This window comes from Dipteris shenzhenensis, chromosome 5 (genome assembly GCF_047967505.1).
Source record: "Dipteris shenzhenensis isolate YYH24624 ecotype China chromosome 5, Dip_SZ_1.0, whole genome shotgun sequence".
NCBI classification, from domain to species: domain Eukaryota; kingdom Viridiplantae; phylum Streptophyta; class Polypodiopsida; order Gleicheniales; family Dipteridaceae; genus Dipteris; species Dipteris shenzhenensis.
The window spans coordinates 59,644,737-59,661,321 of NC_141600.1; the positions used below are offsets into that span (position 1 = coordinate 59,644,737).

At 44.4% G+C, this 16,585-nt stretch overlaps 1 protein-coding gene across 1 annotated transcript in view; it reads right to left on the reverse strand.

Annotated features, from left to right (window-relative positions):
• Positions 1-16,585, reverse strand: part of LOC147902253 (uncharacterized) — a 171,157-nt gene that overhangs the window by 138,723 nt on the left and 15,849 nt on the right. Inside the window, exons 6-7 of the mRNA XM_087374827.1 lie at positions 2,860-3,295; positions 2,381-2,604 (exon numbers count right to left, since the gene is read on the reverse strand). Of these exons, the coding sequence (XP_087230953.1) occupies positions 2,381-2,604; positions 2,860-3,295 (660 nt within the window). The remainder of the gene's footprint in view (positions 1-2,380; positions 2,605-2,859; positions 3,296-16,585) is intronic.

A 16,585-nucleotide genomic window follows, 5' to 3' on the forward strand; every position in this document is an offset into this window, starting at 1 on the left:
CCATCTAACGATCAACGGCAACTCGACCTCTACTCCTTTCATGCCATTTTTTGCATCTTGAATGCCCCTTTTCCTTTAGGATTTGCTGGTCGGCTACCTTGAAAAAGAGGAGGCTGTTTCATATGTTGAGGCATTATTGCCATTTTCTCAGGACTATGGGTTAAGTCTTGATGCTGGGCTACAAAGTTGTGCTTATAGCAGTCACTTCTTGATGTCCATTGCAAGCAAGGAGCTACTCGTCTTTTTCCTGCAACATATATTTGCAGTAGGCATTGTTTTGTTGATTGGCAAACTCAACGTCATTTTCTTCCACAAAGGCATTTCATTGCAAGGCTGAGATTCCTTATCTCCAGGACGTTTATAGCCTCCATGGTTTCTATTTTCAGTCGCAGCTGCCTCTTTGCTGGAGCTTTCCGAGGGGTCCTTGTTTATGCTGCCGAAGTAACAATTTGTGGTTGAAGGTTTCTCCTATTACTGTGTCGTCGTTTATGAGTCGCCATTCTAGAGCCAAGTTCCCAGAAAATATACATATGTGCAGCATTTCTCATGGTTGCTACTGAAGATTATTTGCAACAGCCATGGGACCTTTGCCAAGGGATTTGGTGTTCGTTGCCGTGTTATTATATCAAGGCCATTTCTCTCATGCAGCTCAATGGTCCTAATTTTCCTTCTTGGCAGTTGGCAACACGTTTGTATCTTATGCAAAAAGGCCTCTGGAGCATGATTTCTACTTCGGAGAACAAACCCAAGAGTGGTGGACATGAAGCAGAGAAGATTCCAGTTTGGGATGAGAAAGCAATCGGTATTTTAGGTTGAGCACCGGGGCCAGAATATTTTCATCATATTGATGTTGGAAAGACCACAACAGAGAACTGGATTATTCTGGAAACACTGTTCGGTATATGTATGAAACATTCGAAAGCTATTCTGAAGCAAGAACTTTTTGATTTGAAAATGGAGGACACAAAGAGCTTGGCAATCTTTCTTAACCGCATGCAGTCTATCATGAAGCAAATCAACGAAGTTGGGTCCAAGGTAGAAGATGAAGATAGGAAGGCCATCCTTCTGAAGAGCCTACCTCCAAAATATCATGACACTGTTAAGATTCTTCGATTAGATGATGATGCAGACTACCTCGAGTGTGTGGCCATGTTGTTGAGTGAGGAGAAGCATGAGGAATCACTATTCTCACTAGGTGAACATGCCTATGCTATGAAAGACAAGAGGAAGGCTAAAGTTGAAGAACGAACCTGTAATTACTGCGGTAAACCAGGTCATTTCGAGCGGCAATGTTTCAAGAAGCAAAAAGACAAAGAAGCACAGAAAGCAAAAGACAAGGTATGTGTTGCAAGTGAGACTCCATCGACAACAGAGGTAGCGGGTTTGATATCTGATGATACTGTTTAAGACAACTGGGCGCTCTAGAATTGTGAACACGTTGTTGGAATTGCTTTGGTTTGGCAATTGTCTGACATGATCGGGTTCGATTGGTTTTTAGATGTTCATGATATATGTGCTCAGCTTCTTTTCTCTATATTGTCTGTGTTTACTCCCCATTTCGGTCAAGGGGTGGTTTGTTGGGATTGGCTATACTACTCCCTCATGGGGAGGCCTCTGTTTTACACTTTGCATAGTGGTCGGCGGTTCAGTGTTTGACGACGTGGAGGCTGCGTGTGATTGGCCCATGCAAGAAGGCGACTATTGATTGGCTAGCCCATGCATGAAGGCGGCGTAGCACTTGGCGGTTTCAGGCAATGGCTTTTTGCAACTTCTACAAAGCGTTGGGCAGCGAAGGTGGTCGGTCCTTTTGTCCATCACGCACCTGATGAGGGTCGTGTGCAGGTCGGTTCGTCCGGTTGGTCTCATGCAGAGCAGCAGCTAGCGAGTCGAGTCAGTAGGGTCCTTAGTTGTGTCTTTGCACTTGATGAATGAACAGCAACAAGACCCGTTAGGCGTGAGCTGCAGTCGACTCCTTCATAATAAACGTCATCAGAGCTGCAAGCTTTCTTGAAAGTGTGTTGAGTTTATGTGGGCCTTGTGTGGCAATTCAATTAGCTGACTGTGTACTCGTTTACTTCTGTATCGTATATCTGGATTGTCATTTCTTGTACTGAAATTCACGAAAGCTTTCATCTAGTGATTCTAATCTAGGTCGTGTGAGGTAGTAGAGTGCTTTGAAATATATGTGAAGAGTGGATCTCTCACTATAGCATTCTACATGCAATTGTCAACAGAATTCAGCCAGTGCAAGTAACAAATTCAAGCAGCCATATCATAATTTTGGACAGGCAATCCTTCAAGTAATCTTTAAAGCGAGGGGGGAAATTAACACAGCACCAACATTGGCATAATCTGAAAAAGGCACCAGTCAAGAGCTTACATTTTGCTCATGTCGTTGTAATTACAAACAACCACAATTTTCCCGAGCCACAGCAAGCCCCTGCAGTTAATCCGCTGCTCCTGCATAACGTCTCCAAAAACACGCCACTTCTTGGATCGTAAATCATACAAAATTAACCCCCGCTGACCTGCAATTGCCAGATGTGTTCCATCCTTGCTAGCAGCGACATGCAAAATTGGCCAATTTTGACTGATATATGATTGCTGCCAGCAAAGAGAAATTTCAAAGTAATTACCACCTAACACTTATTTCATATGAAGTGTAAGGGGTGTGTGTGTGCGTGTGCGACAGAACATATATATAGATGTATATAGCATAACATGAGAAAAGAAGATATTATACACCCAAACAGCATTCTGTTCAGACAAAGACATACTGACATGAGATGAAGCGACGGTATATATCCAAACAGCATTCTGTTCAGAAATAGGCATACCAGTCTCGACATTTTTGCTTACCGGAACAATAACATGTTGAATCTTGAGCTCGTCCTCATCTTCTGATTGCAAGAGAAGCACCCTATCCTCACCACAAATGAGCTGACGAAGATAAGAAACACCTGAGACACCTCTATTTAAGCAGCACTTTCCAAATGAGAATGCAAGCATTCTGTTGGCATTCTGTGATTCCACAGCATACAACTGGTATGCATGATCTTCCCAATCCATAAATGCAACTCCTCCACTAAGGGGTTCACATCTTGGCAAATCCTGCCCTGATTTGACAATTGGTGAGAACATAGAATTCAATCCACTTTGTCGAATGGTGCACATCAATCGACATCCTGAGCATGACCAAACAGCTAAACCCCTAAGCTGCCACCCAACTGCAAATGCATTATTATCAGGTGTCCAGCTAATGCAGCTTACTGCACCTGTGTCTTCCACAGAGTACCTGGAGTTTTAAAAGCAGTAGTTTATGAAAAAAAAAAACTTCTAGAACAAACTTGAATGATCTCCACTGATTATATGAAGCCCAATAACTTGTTTATTGAAACTGCACCCCAAAACTCTTGCTATTTTGGTACCCTTCAGAATATCATAAAGTGCTCTTTCGAATACAATGTACATCATAATTTCCTGCATGAAGTTACTGACTATAACATATCTAGGATTAAAAAGGAAGCCTCTTTGACCGAAATATGTTTCAGAAATATTCCATCAATATGCGCAAAGAAAACTGAAGCGTTCAGGATAGCTGTAAGTTATTTAGAAGCCTTTGCTGTTTATTACTGCCACACTGGCTTTAAACAAACTCAACATGAAAAATTGGTTCATGTTACAACAAACAGCATGAAAAAACAATGTGCATGGTCAAGGAAATAATTGGTTGAAAACATGATAGAAGCAACAGAGGTTCAACCATCTATAACCACACAATGACTCCTGGCAATAGATGTGTTCAGTGATGTCTTTTGTGAACACTTCTTCAATACAGGATTACCGATGCCCCTCCTGCCATGCTTCTAGGATGATCTCACCGATCTCCTATCTACTGTTGGAAAAGAGGATTGCTAGCTACAGCCAACCCTAATGCAGCAGAATAAAGAAAGGTCTTGAGATCTCACCCAACAAAATATACCTTTGTAAGACTAGAATAAGTCCAACCATACAAATTTAGAATTTTTGTTGTTCTAAAGATCAAAAATCTACAAAGAAAATAAAAGAGAAAATGAAAGAGAAGAAAAAAGAGGTAAACAAAACTTGAATGGCAACTCACTCTGTGTGCTTAAAGAGAACACTCACAGATATTCAGTCAAACAAATCTCATAATAGAGGTAAGGGTCGCCTCCCAAGTCCCCACTTGTGAGCCCCCATACGAAGAGGACATGGGGGAGAATGACTTACTGTGCTAGGTGGGACAGACAGGGAGAGATTAGGGCTACCACGTGGGCAGCAGACTGGCTGCCACCTGGGCAACACATAGATCTACTGTTAGGTCAAGATTATGAAGGTACCACACAGAGGGGACAGCAGGTGTCGGCAGAGCACCCTGGATCAGGTGGGCTGCAGGCGGACAGGAGACAGCACAAGAAAGAGTTTATTTATAGACAAGGTTGGTTGGCAGAGAGACAAACTGCAGTCGGCAGTCTGTCAGGACTGGGCAGATCAGAGAGGCCCTGAGGCCCTGCTCTGTGAAGATCTAGGCCGGTCGGCAGTCATGGGGCATACAGGCCCTACAAAGGAGGGCCCTTGGGCCTATAGAGGCAGCTCATTCTGCATCAGCAAGCAGTTCAATCTGCGCCAGATCTGGGAGCCCACATGGAGGCAGATCTACACTGCCGTAGAAGAACCATAGTGTGGTGTTTAGGAAGGTGAGCAGAAGCCCAAGTCACTGGCAGTTCAAACAGCCTACTCCTGTAGGACGGCATAATGATTGCATGAAAGGGAGTTCTTGTCCGCAGCACATATCAGAGCATACTTTCGCAGGAGTGCTCAACCTTGAGCAGCTACTAAGGTCCATTAGGGACACGAGGTGATTTAGGATGGGTCTATAGCAGCAGGAACAGCAAACAGATCCTGTTTTGGCTGGCTTACCTCAGTGCATATCTGCGGAAGGTGTTGTCACAGTTTTTGCTATATTTTGTACTTGGACAATATACCAACACCTTCTCTCATTGATCCACAAGGGGCCCATGCCACATGTCAATGTACAAGCTCCATCGGCTCCCTCAAAAAAGCTCTCTGGAACAAGTTGAGGATGTCAGCAACATCTGATCGATGTACCCGCATCCCCAAGTTCTGATCCACAACATATTTACGCAATCAAATTCAGTCTAAAACGCTGGTACACTCTCTGGTCCAAGTCATGAACACTCCAGTGTCTTCAACATCCCAAGACACCAACGTCCCCTTCAAAAGATAAGGACTGACGAGAACATGCAAGGTACCAATGTGGGTCTGTTTCAACCCGTCATACAATGGGTGCCATCTGCATCCTGGTCCTTTATTCCTACACATTGAGATCCTAGTGCCTGGTCCATGTTCATCCCCACTAGTAGTAATCCCTCTAGCCAACTCTGGAGTGAGTCTCTCACCCGCTGATCTTCTATTGGTACTGTCATCCTTCTTTGATCTTCAAGCTCCCTTGTCTCCACCAAGAAGATTTTGACAGGATCAACATTTGGTCCTTCCAGAGTCATGCAACTGGGCACTTCTAGAGAAGCCTCTTGATCACCTCCACCGATAAGCAACTCAAACTTGTCAATATCTTTGTCGCTAATCTCAGGGACAATCTTGCAGCAGGCATCAAAAGCCTCCTCAATGAGAGATCCCCCTCTTGTCTGAGAAATCTCCAGAAAACATAATGAAAACACATACCCTAGAATTTCAGTCTGCTGAAGCTTGCCATCGGAGCAAAGCCAAGTACTTCCCAGAAGTACCATAATCCTCCGTGCCTGTGTGTAACCTTGTAGTTATGCTCCTCTAGTGAGCTCTTGCTCTTTCTCACAGCCTCATAGACCCATACGTCTTCCGAAGAGTTTAATGAACTTTCTTTTTCTTTCTTTCTCCAGATGAGATTGGGCTGGTCCTTAGATCCTATGATTGAGCAACTTTCCCCATCCTCCACCAGGGAGTTTGAATCTATGCACCACTGTCCAATGTCTCCTATGAACATGCCATTCCTGGGTTTGCATACTCTTAACTCAATGGGACTCTTCGCATCCCTCTTCTCTAAAAATGAGAGTCGTCAACAATCCTCACTAGCTCCTCAGAAGCTTATTGATCAGAAGCATGGCTAGCTGGTTCCTATCCACCATCCACCATGTGAACAATCTGAGTTGATCCCTGAGAATATTTACCTCTCTACGAAGGCATGGGGTAACTCTCCTTCTCTATCTTCAAATTGAGCAGTTGATTTCGAAGCATGATAACACTCCCTATGTTCTTGGACTTATAGAGATCCTGCAAAGTCTTCCATGCATATTGTGCTGGATCTGCCAGCTGGATGTGAGGTATCACTAAACACAGTTGTCCCAATGATCATGGAAAGAGCGATTGCATTCCTCAGGTTCCACTCCTTCACTTTATTAGGCTCTACCGGAACTATGCTCTTCCCCCAGGCATCCTACACATCGACAAGTTGTGGCTCCTTGCCTTCCGTATTCTCGAATCTCCTTGGCAACTAGCTAGCTACAAACCTTCACTTTCCAGATAAGATAATTAGTTCCGTCCAGCTTCCTAGACTCTCTAAAGTTTGGAATAAGTGAATTCGATCCCATGATAGGGTGGAAGACTGAAGTTTGCTGGCCCCTTACTGCACTCACTGCAATTCATCACACCTGAATGTGAATGCTCCTCCCTCCTCCACAATTTCCACCCTTCAGTTTGGAATTGTTGTCGATCTCCAAAGAAGCCAGAGCTCATCTCTGATACCATGTTAGAAAAGAGGATTGCTTGCTACAGCCAACCCTAATGTAGTGGATTAAAGAAAGGTCTTGAGATCTCACAACAAAAGCCAACTCACTCCATGTGCTTATAGAGACAACACAGCCCAAATTGTGACAACACCTTCAACAAACTTGCACTGAGGTCAGCCACGAAGAACAAGCTGTTTGCTGACCCTTCTACTGTAGAACCCTCCTAGATCACCACGTGTTTTTTATGGAATTTAGTAGCTGCTCTAGGTTGAGCAGCTCCTGCAAATGTATGCTCTGATGTGTGCTGCAGACAAAGCTCCCTTTCAGGCAGTCCTTATGTGCTCCTACATGCATAGGTCTGCAATCTGCTGCAAGTGTCAGGGACTTAGGCTCCTGTGCACCACACTATCGCTCTTCTTGTGCGGTGTCCTCCCAGATCTAGCGCAGATTGAATTGCTTGCTGAGGCAGAATGAACTGCCTCTCCAGGCCCAAGGGCCCTCCTTTTATAGGGGCTGTAATATGTATGCCCCAGGACTGGCCACTTTGTAGATCTTCACAAACCAGGGCCCCTGATCTGACCCAACCTGACTGACAGTCGGCAGTCTGTCTCTCTGCCAACCAACCTTGCCTATAGAGAGGCCCTTTCTTTTGCCGGCTCCTGTCCACCTGCAGCCCACCTGATTCAGGCTGCTCTGCTGACTTGTTCCACCTGCTGGACACCTGTGGAGTTAGCTGTACCACCCTCTGTACCTCTTGTACCTGCACCGGTACCTTCATGATCTTGACCTAACCGTAGATCCATGTACTGCCCCTGTGTCAGCCAGTCTGCTGACCAAATGGCTGCCCTAATGTCTCTCTGTCTGTCCCACCTAGCACAGTAAGCCACCCTCCCAATGTCCTCATATGGGGGCTTACAAGTGGGGAGGTAACCCTCATCTTCCAACATCTACTGCAAGCACCCTACACATGTGCAAGCATTCCCTCCCTCTCCTCCAGTTGTTAGGAGGGCCGACCCCAAGCCCCCCAAGGATATCACCAAAACAGTCATATTGAGCCCAGCCAATGTGTATGCGCTGCTCCAACATTAGACGTCCGAGTGCCAGATCAAGGGCTAGTGCTCGAGCTCGTCTTTGTCTTGGGGGCTGGCACAAATGAGACTGCTTGAGACAAAATTGTTTTTCCTGGGGTTATATAAACTACGTTTTCTTAGCAAACATTTGCTGGATAAATGAAAAGCACTTTCTTACCATTTTGTGACTAATAACTCTAGCCCAATTTGCTTGTTTCCTCACCTCAAGATTCTATAAGGTGACAAGAGCATGTTTTGTAACATTGTATGTATCCTCGTTCAATGTGGAAAGGATTGTAAATTTCAATGTCATGTCCTTTGAAGTAATGTGCTTGTGATTAATCTTAGGTCTTATCAACTATCACACAATGTCCAATGCAGAGTATGACATGTACAAACGTAGGTAACATTATCTTTCTTAACTACAAAACTAGGAGCATTGATCTCCCCAACCCAAAGTGTGACAATGAGCTTTAACCTTCTTTTCCATGAAAAGACTTACATGCCTCAAAGCAACAAGGTGCATTCAAATCCAAAGGGAGAAAGGGGCCTTCTACTTTCAGTACTTCTCTTTAAGCAGTGGAGCTTGCAATTCAAATGCAATGGTGATAAGCATTGCAATTTACATTCAAATCCAAAGGGAGAAAGGGGCCACAACCGGGGCCTCTATGAAGATCCACCTATGAGACTATTGCCACTATCCCCTTGTGATGCAAAGTGTGCTCCTTAGAAGCCCCTGCCGCAATATGAGCTTCCAAGGCTTGAAGCCTCGGGGCTATGCTCCTAGCTTTGAACTTGCCCATGGATCTGCTCTGAATCTCTAGATCAATGATACCTAGGTCCCCCTCTGCCTGGGGTAGAATCATTGTCCTAGCCCGGGTATTCAGTGTGCATCCATCGCCCACAGAAAATTGTACACCACACTCCTAAGCTACCCCATGCATCCCCTGTCAAAGCACCAGCGAGACTTGATAGACTTGGTTCACCATCAATGCTCTCCCTACCCAGGAGAGTCACCGAGCTCGAGTAGCAGGGTCATCTACAAACAAGTCCAACAACTTCTCTTGACAGATCAAGAGGCACATCCCTACTAGGAATCACCTATGACCTAAGGAAATACCATGGTACCTCTGTCACCACAAAATGGAGAAGGAAAGGGGCCAGTGGACATCCCTCGTGTACTGTGTGGCCCCCAATAAGGACCTAGCTGGAGAGTGAGAAGGCCTTCCCTATGTGCCTCCCAATGAGAACCTAGATGGAGGTGCTTGCATAGAGAAATCTGTGTAGCCTCATCCACCATCTACCCTTCAAGAAGTCCCCACCCTGTCATAATCCTTCTTAAAATCCAACAGAAGGATAGCAAGAGACTGCGTCTCCTCCCATGCCCAATCTTTAGTCTCCTAAAACATGAAGATGTTGTCCAAGACACTCCGATCCTTAAACAAAATTAGTCTAGGTGTCATGGATGATATCGGCAAGGTGGGGGCAGAGCCGTAAGCTCAAGAAATCGACTAAGAATCTTGTAGGCTATGTCCAGTAAAACTGATCGGGTACCACTAGTGATGTTTCCAGAGTCCCCCTCCTTTCAAGATCAATCAAATCCAACCCCGAGCAAGCAACTAGGGTAGCAGAATCAAGTTAAAGATCTCCTCGAAAACCAAACACATGGGAGTGTTATTGTGCTCCCAAACACTAAAGGAACAACGAGGACACGCCATTCTCCCTCCAACACCTATCGAGCCTTCTCCTTTGCCTAAGACATGTCAATAGAAAGAGATAGTCATCTCTAAGATCTCCTGTGGATCCAATCGCACCTTACCTCCCTCATCTCTCAACTTTTATAATTAGGTTCCTCTTGACATGGAAACCATGGTCTAAAAGAACTAGCATGTCATCATATCACCTTGCTCCACGCAACTTGCTCTAGAGGAGTGATATGAGTACTCTACATACTAAATCTCCATTTCTTGCAAGTCAGTTCTGGCACTCTAATATCTCCCTGCTAGCCACTAGGAGGCCCGCTCCTTCTCCTTGACCCTCTCAATAAAGGCTAGGTCTCTCCTGCATCGCAGCCCATGAGATTGAAGCCCTACACTGCTCCTCTAAATGGCATCAACCATCCATCTGGGCCACCCATCCCACAAGAAGGAATCCTCCAGCATCTATATTTGAGCTACAGTTTGTTGGATGACGACTCCTAAAATAATGCCTTCAAATCCTCACACCTTTCTAGTGCCTTGTGGACATCCGTACAACTTCAAAGCCATCGTACAGCCAGCACTTACTGAAGCGCCGTACGGTATATGCGCCACCTTTACTCCTCACCCACGATGGGGCATTTAATAGTAACGCACATGCATGACTCAGCAACCATCATTGCCATACACACATGACCTGCATCATTGTTTTATCATCTGTCATACAACAACAGTACAACAAATTTGCCATACGCTATCCATACAAACTAGAAACCTGCACGTGCAATTGTCCACACAGACTAAAAAGTCTTATGTACAATGGTGTCAAATTGTCTGTACATCCCACATATCGTCCGTACAAACCAGAACAACTTGTGCAAATCTGTCGTACAACGTATTATTCTACCTTCAATCGTCAATACAACTAAAAATCGCTACTTTGGTCACAAATCTGGGGCTTTTGGTTGACATTGGTTCAACTTTGCACCAGATTTGCAAGCTCGGGTGGGTCACATTTGCAAGTTTTGCAGTGACAGTTGCTCCTTTGGTCATAGTTTGGGGCTTTTGCAGTATTTGCCCTTTTTTGGCTCAATTGTACACATTGGGGGTTTTGACATTGGGCTAAAATTTTGCAAAAGAAAAGGAATTTGCCAAGCTTTCTGGCATCTTTTTCCACCCGATGAGTGAGAATTGCAAACATTTGCTAACTTTAGCAGTCTGATTTGACAGATGGGATGTCAAATGACATTTGCATTAACATTCAGGATCCCAACTTGACATCCCCACCTCAAACCCATCCACATTGCACATCCTACTGTTATGCTAAAGTTGAGGTAACATGACCTCACAAGGGTCAGTAGACATTTTCTTTTAGATGACCGACTTTTATATTGTATTTTGTTGTGTTTCAAGTAAATGGTTAAAGGAATCAATGTCTAGGTCCACGGTGAGGGCGACATGGCACAGACTAGACAAATCTAAGGTTGAGGACCTAGGTGTAAATTGCCAAGGGGCAAATGGAATTAATGTTATCCCAAGCGAGGGGTAAAAAAAGGATGCATGGTAGGGGCTTCCAATTAGGACATGTGCATCCACATTCATCTAGGGAGATAAGGGCTTTGGAAAAGCTGGCTGGTGCGAATTTATACGTAATGATTTGAGCAGGTTTGACGAGAGGTTGGCTAAGTGGAAAGATAGTGTGCCTATGCCCGTGATTTGACAAGAAGACTTAGTGTTAGCAATTTAGTCGTATCATTTGGTATTAGAGCAGAGAGGTCGATCGGGCTTGCCTTGGATCGGTGAAAGGATCTTTGGTGATCTCGTTGGTGGTGAGATGGTCGTCACGATGAAAAGAAGCGATCGTCGCTCAGCTACCTAGTCTTTGTTGGTTCATTGCTCCATCACAAGGCTCATGCATTCAGTAATGTAACGGCCATAATATGTTGGGAGTCTCTTGTGAATAAAACGAATCAAGATGATTAGAGCGTAGGTCTCGGTAAGTTGATCGCACACACCAGCTGGTGCGTTGAAAGGTGCCCCAAAAAAAAACTGTGAGCTATGGTATGACACACACTCATATCTAGACTCCGATCAAAGCGTGATGGGAGTTACATACATCTCCTGAATTCTGATGAACGATTGTCAAAGGCGATGGTAGCGTAGTAATTGGGGAACCTTGTGAATTTCATCAGCGAGCTATTGCGCAGATGTTAGTGCACGTTGGAGATGTACATTGAATGCAGAAAGTCTTGCATTAATGCACCCATTCACTTCGTTGGTGTTACGATTCGCTGCTGAAAGAGAGGATTGTTTAAGGCTTATGTAACTCTTCCGCACAGTTGAATGGATTAAGACCAAACTTGGTTCTTGGTGCTGAAAATGGAGCAAGAAGGAGATGCAAGGGAGAAGAGAGCAAAACGTAGTGCAATAGATAAGATAGCAAATCTACAAGTGTGGAGGTGGTTTTGTCTAAGTGACAAAACCACACTCACCCACTAACTGTGGTTAGCGGGAAAAACCTCTAGTTAGGGAAAAGTGCCCCTAACTCACCTATGGATTACATTGGTCACTGCTTAGAATATGATGTACAGGAAAGTGATCAATCACCAAAAGGAGATAAGTTTAGGGCACTGCGAAATGCCTCAAACTTCTCATGTGGAAGTGTTTTGGTGAAGATGTCTGCAATATTGTCATGTGTTGACACATAGATCGTATTGATCTACCCTGCATGCAACTTCTCTCTGACATAATGATAATGAATCTCAATGTGCTTCGTGCGAGCATGAAACACAGGATTCTTTGCCACTACTATAGCACTCTGACTGTCAGTGAGAATTGGAGAAGGGCCCTCCAATAAGAGATGATGATCAACAAACAAACAACACAGCCAAACACATTCAATTTTCACTGTGAAAGCTGCCCTGTAGTTAGCTTCACATGACGAAGTAGCCACAGTAGGTTGTTTCTTGCTCAGCCAAGAAATGCAACCTTTGCCCCAAAAAAAACAATTACCACTTATGGACTGCCTAGTGTCATAGTCTCCAACCCAATCTAAGTCACTGTAAGCATGCATCTGCAAGTCAGCCCCCTGGTAAACATTAAGCCATAAGACTTTGTGCCTTGCAAGTAATTGAAGATGCGTTTTACAGCCTGCCAATGTGTTGTCTCTGGGATGGACATATAGCTGCTCACCTGAGATACTGCATACTGAATATCGGGCCGTGTATTTCACTAATAAATAAGGCATCCAACAGCCTGGCTGTAAAGTGTGGCATCCACTGATTCACTTGCATCATACATAATAAGCTTCAACCCTGGCTCCATGGGAGTGGCTGTAGGCTTACAATCTTGCATGTTGAACCTATCCAAGAGCTTCTGCACATACTTGGATTGAGACATAACAATGCCACGCTTGTCTTGTATGAACTAGATTCCCAAATAGAAATTTAATATGCCCAAATCCGTCGTGTCAAATTTCTATTGGGGATCCAGTTCATACAAGACAAGCGTGGCATTGTTATGTAGGCCTCAATACAAAATAAAACTCGCAACTCTCAAGTCAAGTACATGGCATATAGAAAAAAAGAGAGTCAACCCTAATGGTCTGAAGGTGGCATAGCAATGGAGGCCTCCCCCTCACCGTGCTCGGCCTCATCATCTTGATCCTGGGCCTGGGCCCCATCATCCTCATGCTCAAGAGCATCCTCTGTTGTATCACTGTCGGAGTCCTCATCAAGTTTAAATCCAAGATATGGTTCAGGAGTGCACTCTGCCCTGAACTTGTTTAGTTACCAGGGAACAGCGTTCCGTCTTCTTGGAACGTGGGAACGCCGTTCCCAAGTGGAGCGCCTACCAAGAACACCAGGGAACGTTCCTAGTTTGGGGAACACCAGGGAGCACAGCCGGAATGGCTAGGGAACGGCTAGGGTTTGGCATACTCGGTTTGGGGTTGCGCGGGGAATGTCTTTAGCTGCCAACGGGAGGTTTTCCCACACTCCCTCTCTCTCCCTTCTACTCCCTCTCCTTCCACTCAGCCCCCTCCCCTCCCACTCCCTTCTACTCCCTCTCCTTCCACCACTCAGCCCCCTCTCCTTCCACTCCCTTCCACTCAGCCCCCTCTCCTTCCACTCCCTTCTACTCAGCCCTTCTCCTTCTACTCCCTTGAACCTTCTCCACTCAGCCCCCTCCCCTTCCACCCCCTTCCACTCAGCCACTCAGCCCTCTATCCTTCCACTCAGCCCCCTCTCCTTCCACTCAGCCTCCTCTCCTACTACTACCTTCTCCACTCAGCCCCCTCCCCTCCACTCCCTTCTCCACCCCCTTCCACTCAGCCACTCCCCCCCCTCTCCTTCCACTGAGCCTGAGATGAGCATGAGGATGATGACCCCCAGGTCGAGGATGATGATGAGGCTCAGCAGGATGAGGGAGAGTCTTCTATTCCTGTAGACCATTAGGCAGCAAGCCTGACTCTCTATTTTCCTATATACCATGTACTTGACTCGAGAGTCTCGAGTCCTTTTTTGTATTTACTATTTGGTATTGAGGCCTTCTGTTCAAGCTTGAGGCATGGCCTGCTTTTCTTGTATTTTGCATATTATATGCTCGAGCTTCTATGATCTGCAATTCTATGACTTAAAGCTTTAAACTTTTAAGTTTATGCACATTGCACATTGCAAGTTAAATTGATGTATATATCAGTTTTCTAAGGATTTTGTGTCTTTGAAAGTCCAAAGATCAAATGGAAAGCTTAAAGTTGCTAAATTTGGTTATTCTTGGCATATTTTGGTATCTTGTTCTTCGTACAGTATCAGTAGAGCCGATTAATGGTCCATCGGCTAGCACTGATGTTACCCAAGATAGGGAGATGGCTAAGTTGGCTGATCAAATAGCAGAGCAGTTCTCTAACTGTTTTAGGGATGAATTGCCTTATGGGTTACCTCCAAAGCAAAATATTCGACATAAGATTGAACTTATCCTGGGGGCAGAATCTGTAAATAGGCCTTCCTATAGATTAAGTTTGACCGAAGAAGCGGAGGTGTGAAGACAACTGGAAGAATACGTCAAGCTAGTGCAGATTCAGCCCAATTTCTCACCTTTTGCTTCGCCATTAATATTGAAGAAAAAGAAAGATGATACTTTCCGTCTCTGTATAGATTACAGAGCACTAAATAATATCATTGTTAAGCACACGTATCCAATAGCTCGAATCAATGACCTGATAGATGCATTACATGGGGCCATAATAGATCTTAAGTGTGGCTACTATCAGATCCGTATTAGAGCCGAGGATGTGCATAAGACCGCTTTTAGAAGCAAGTTTGGACATTATGAGTTTTTGGAAATGCCATTTGGACTTACCAATGCTCCAGCCACATTCGTCATGCTTATGAACGGTTTACTACGCCCGTATATTGGAGAGTTTGTAGTACATTTTATTGACGATGTTCTTGTTTTCAACAAAAGTATTAGCATCACGAATATTTGAGAATAGTGTTCAATACTTTGAGGAAAGCCAGTCTGTATGTAAATAAAAAGAAAAATGTGCTGTGCAGGTTAAGACTTGAACATTTATTCATTATTACTCCTAAGGGGGTGGAAATGAATCCAAAGAAGTGGCTGCGACACTGACTTGGCCTATCCCTCAGAGTTTGGAAGTACCTTTTATATGGGGACTGAATCAACAAGAAAGTTTTAATGCCATAAAATAAGCTGTGGTCTCAAGACTGGTGTTAAAAATAGTTAATCCCCAGAAACCGTTTTTCATAGAAACCGATGCAAGTGCGGTAGGAGCAGTTCTCCTTCAAGAGGGTGGACAGAACTCATGCACGAGTTTAAAATGACAATTCGGTACCGAAGAGGGAAAGATAATAAAGTTGTTAATACGTTGTCACACATTATGCATAATATGAGTTTCACGGTATTAGAGAGTGCTCTAGTGGCGAGATTAAAGAAACTCAAAAGGTGGACAAGTTTGTCCAGAGCCTTTGGCCCGATGCTTATGTACTTAAACCCAAGAAAAAGGATGACCTGGCATCCAAAAAAGGCCAAACGTATGCAAGATATATCATAGGGAATGGTATGTTGAAAAGAAATGGCAAGATAATAGCAGAATGATCTCAAGCAGAGAGTCATTCAACGGTGCCATGATAGCCCATGTGCAAGACATCCAAGAGTCAAGAAGTCGTATGATCTCGTGAAACGAGATTCCTTTTGGCCAAAAATAAAAAAACATATTCATAAATATGTGATACGTTGTTTTTCGTGTCAAGTGAGTAAAGCAGAGCAGGTGAAGCCAACCGAACTTTTACAGCCCTTGGACATACCACTAGCTAGGTGGGAGAGCATTTCCATAGACTTTATAGTTGGTCTGCCTACGACACAAGGTGGATATGATTCTATCCTTGTAGTGGTTGATCGTCTTATCAAGATGGCTCACTGCATTCCAGCTAGAGTCTGTTACTGCCCCGCAAGTGGCAGATTTGTTTATTAAACATATATTACGTCTGCATGGATTACCAGATCCATAGTGTCAAACAAGGATGTTAAATTCACCTGTCATTTTTGGACTGCAATGTTTGAAGCACTAAGGACTGAGTTGGGAATGAGTAGTGGGGATCATCTAGAATCGGATGGTCAGACGGAATTAGTCAACCATACTTTAGAGATTATGCTTAGGACATATGTTTCATTGAGGCAACATACGTGGAACAAGTGGTTGCCATTATTAGAGCTTGCCTAAAATGATAGAAAACATTCCTCTATAGGGATCAATCCGTTCGCGCTAAACTATGGTTATATACCAGCAAATCCAACTATAATTGGAATACCTCTGAAAGTGCCTAGTGCCATGAACTTTGTAGTTTAGATGTGGGAGATGCTAGCACTTGCAAGAGCTAACATCCGCCAGGCTATGGATAGAGCTAAAGGGTATGCAAATGAAAACAGGTCCGTTAGGGAATTTAAGGAAGGAGAAAAAGTTTTTCTTAGAATTCCTCCACACTCCAAGTCTTTGATTGTAGGAGAGTGTGCTAAGTTATCACCTCGATATTGTGGGCCG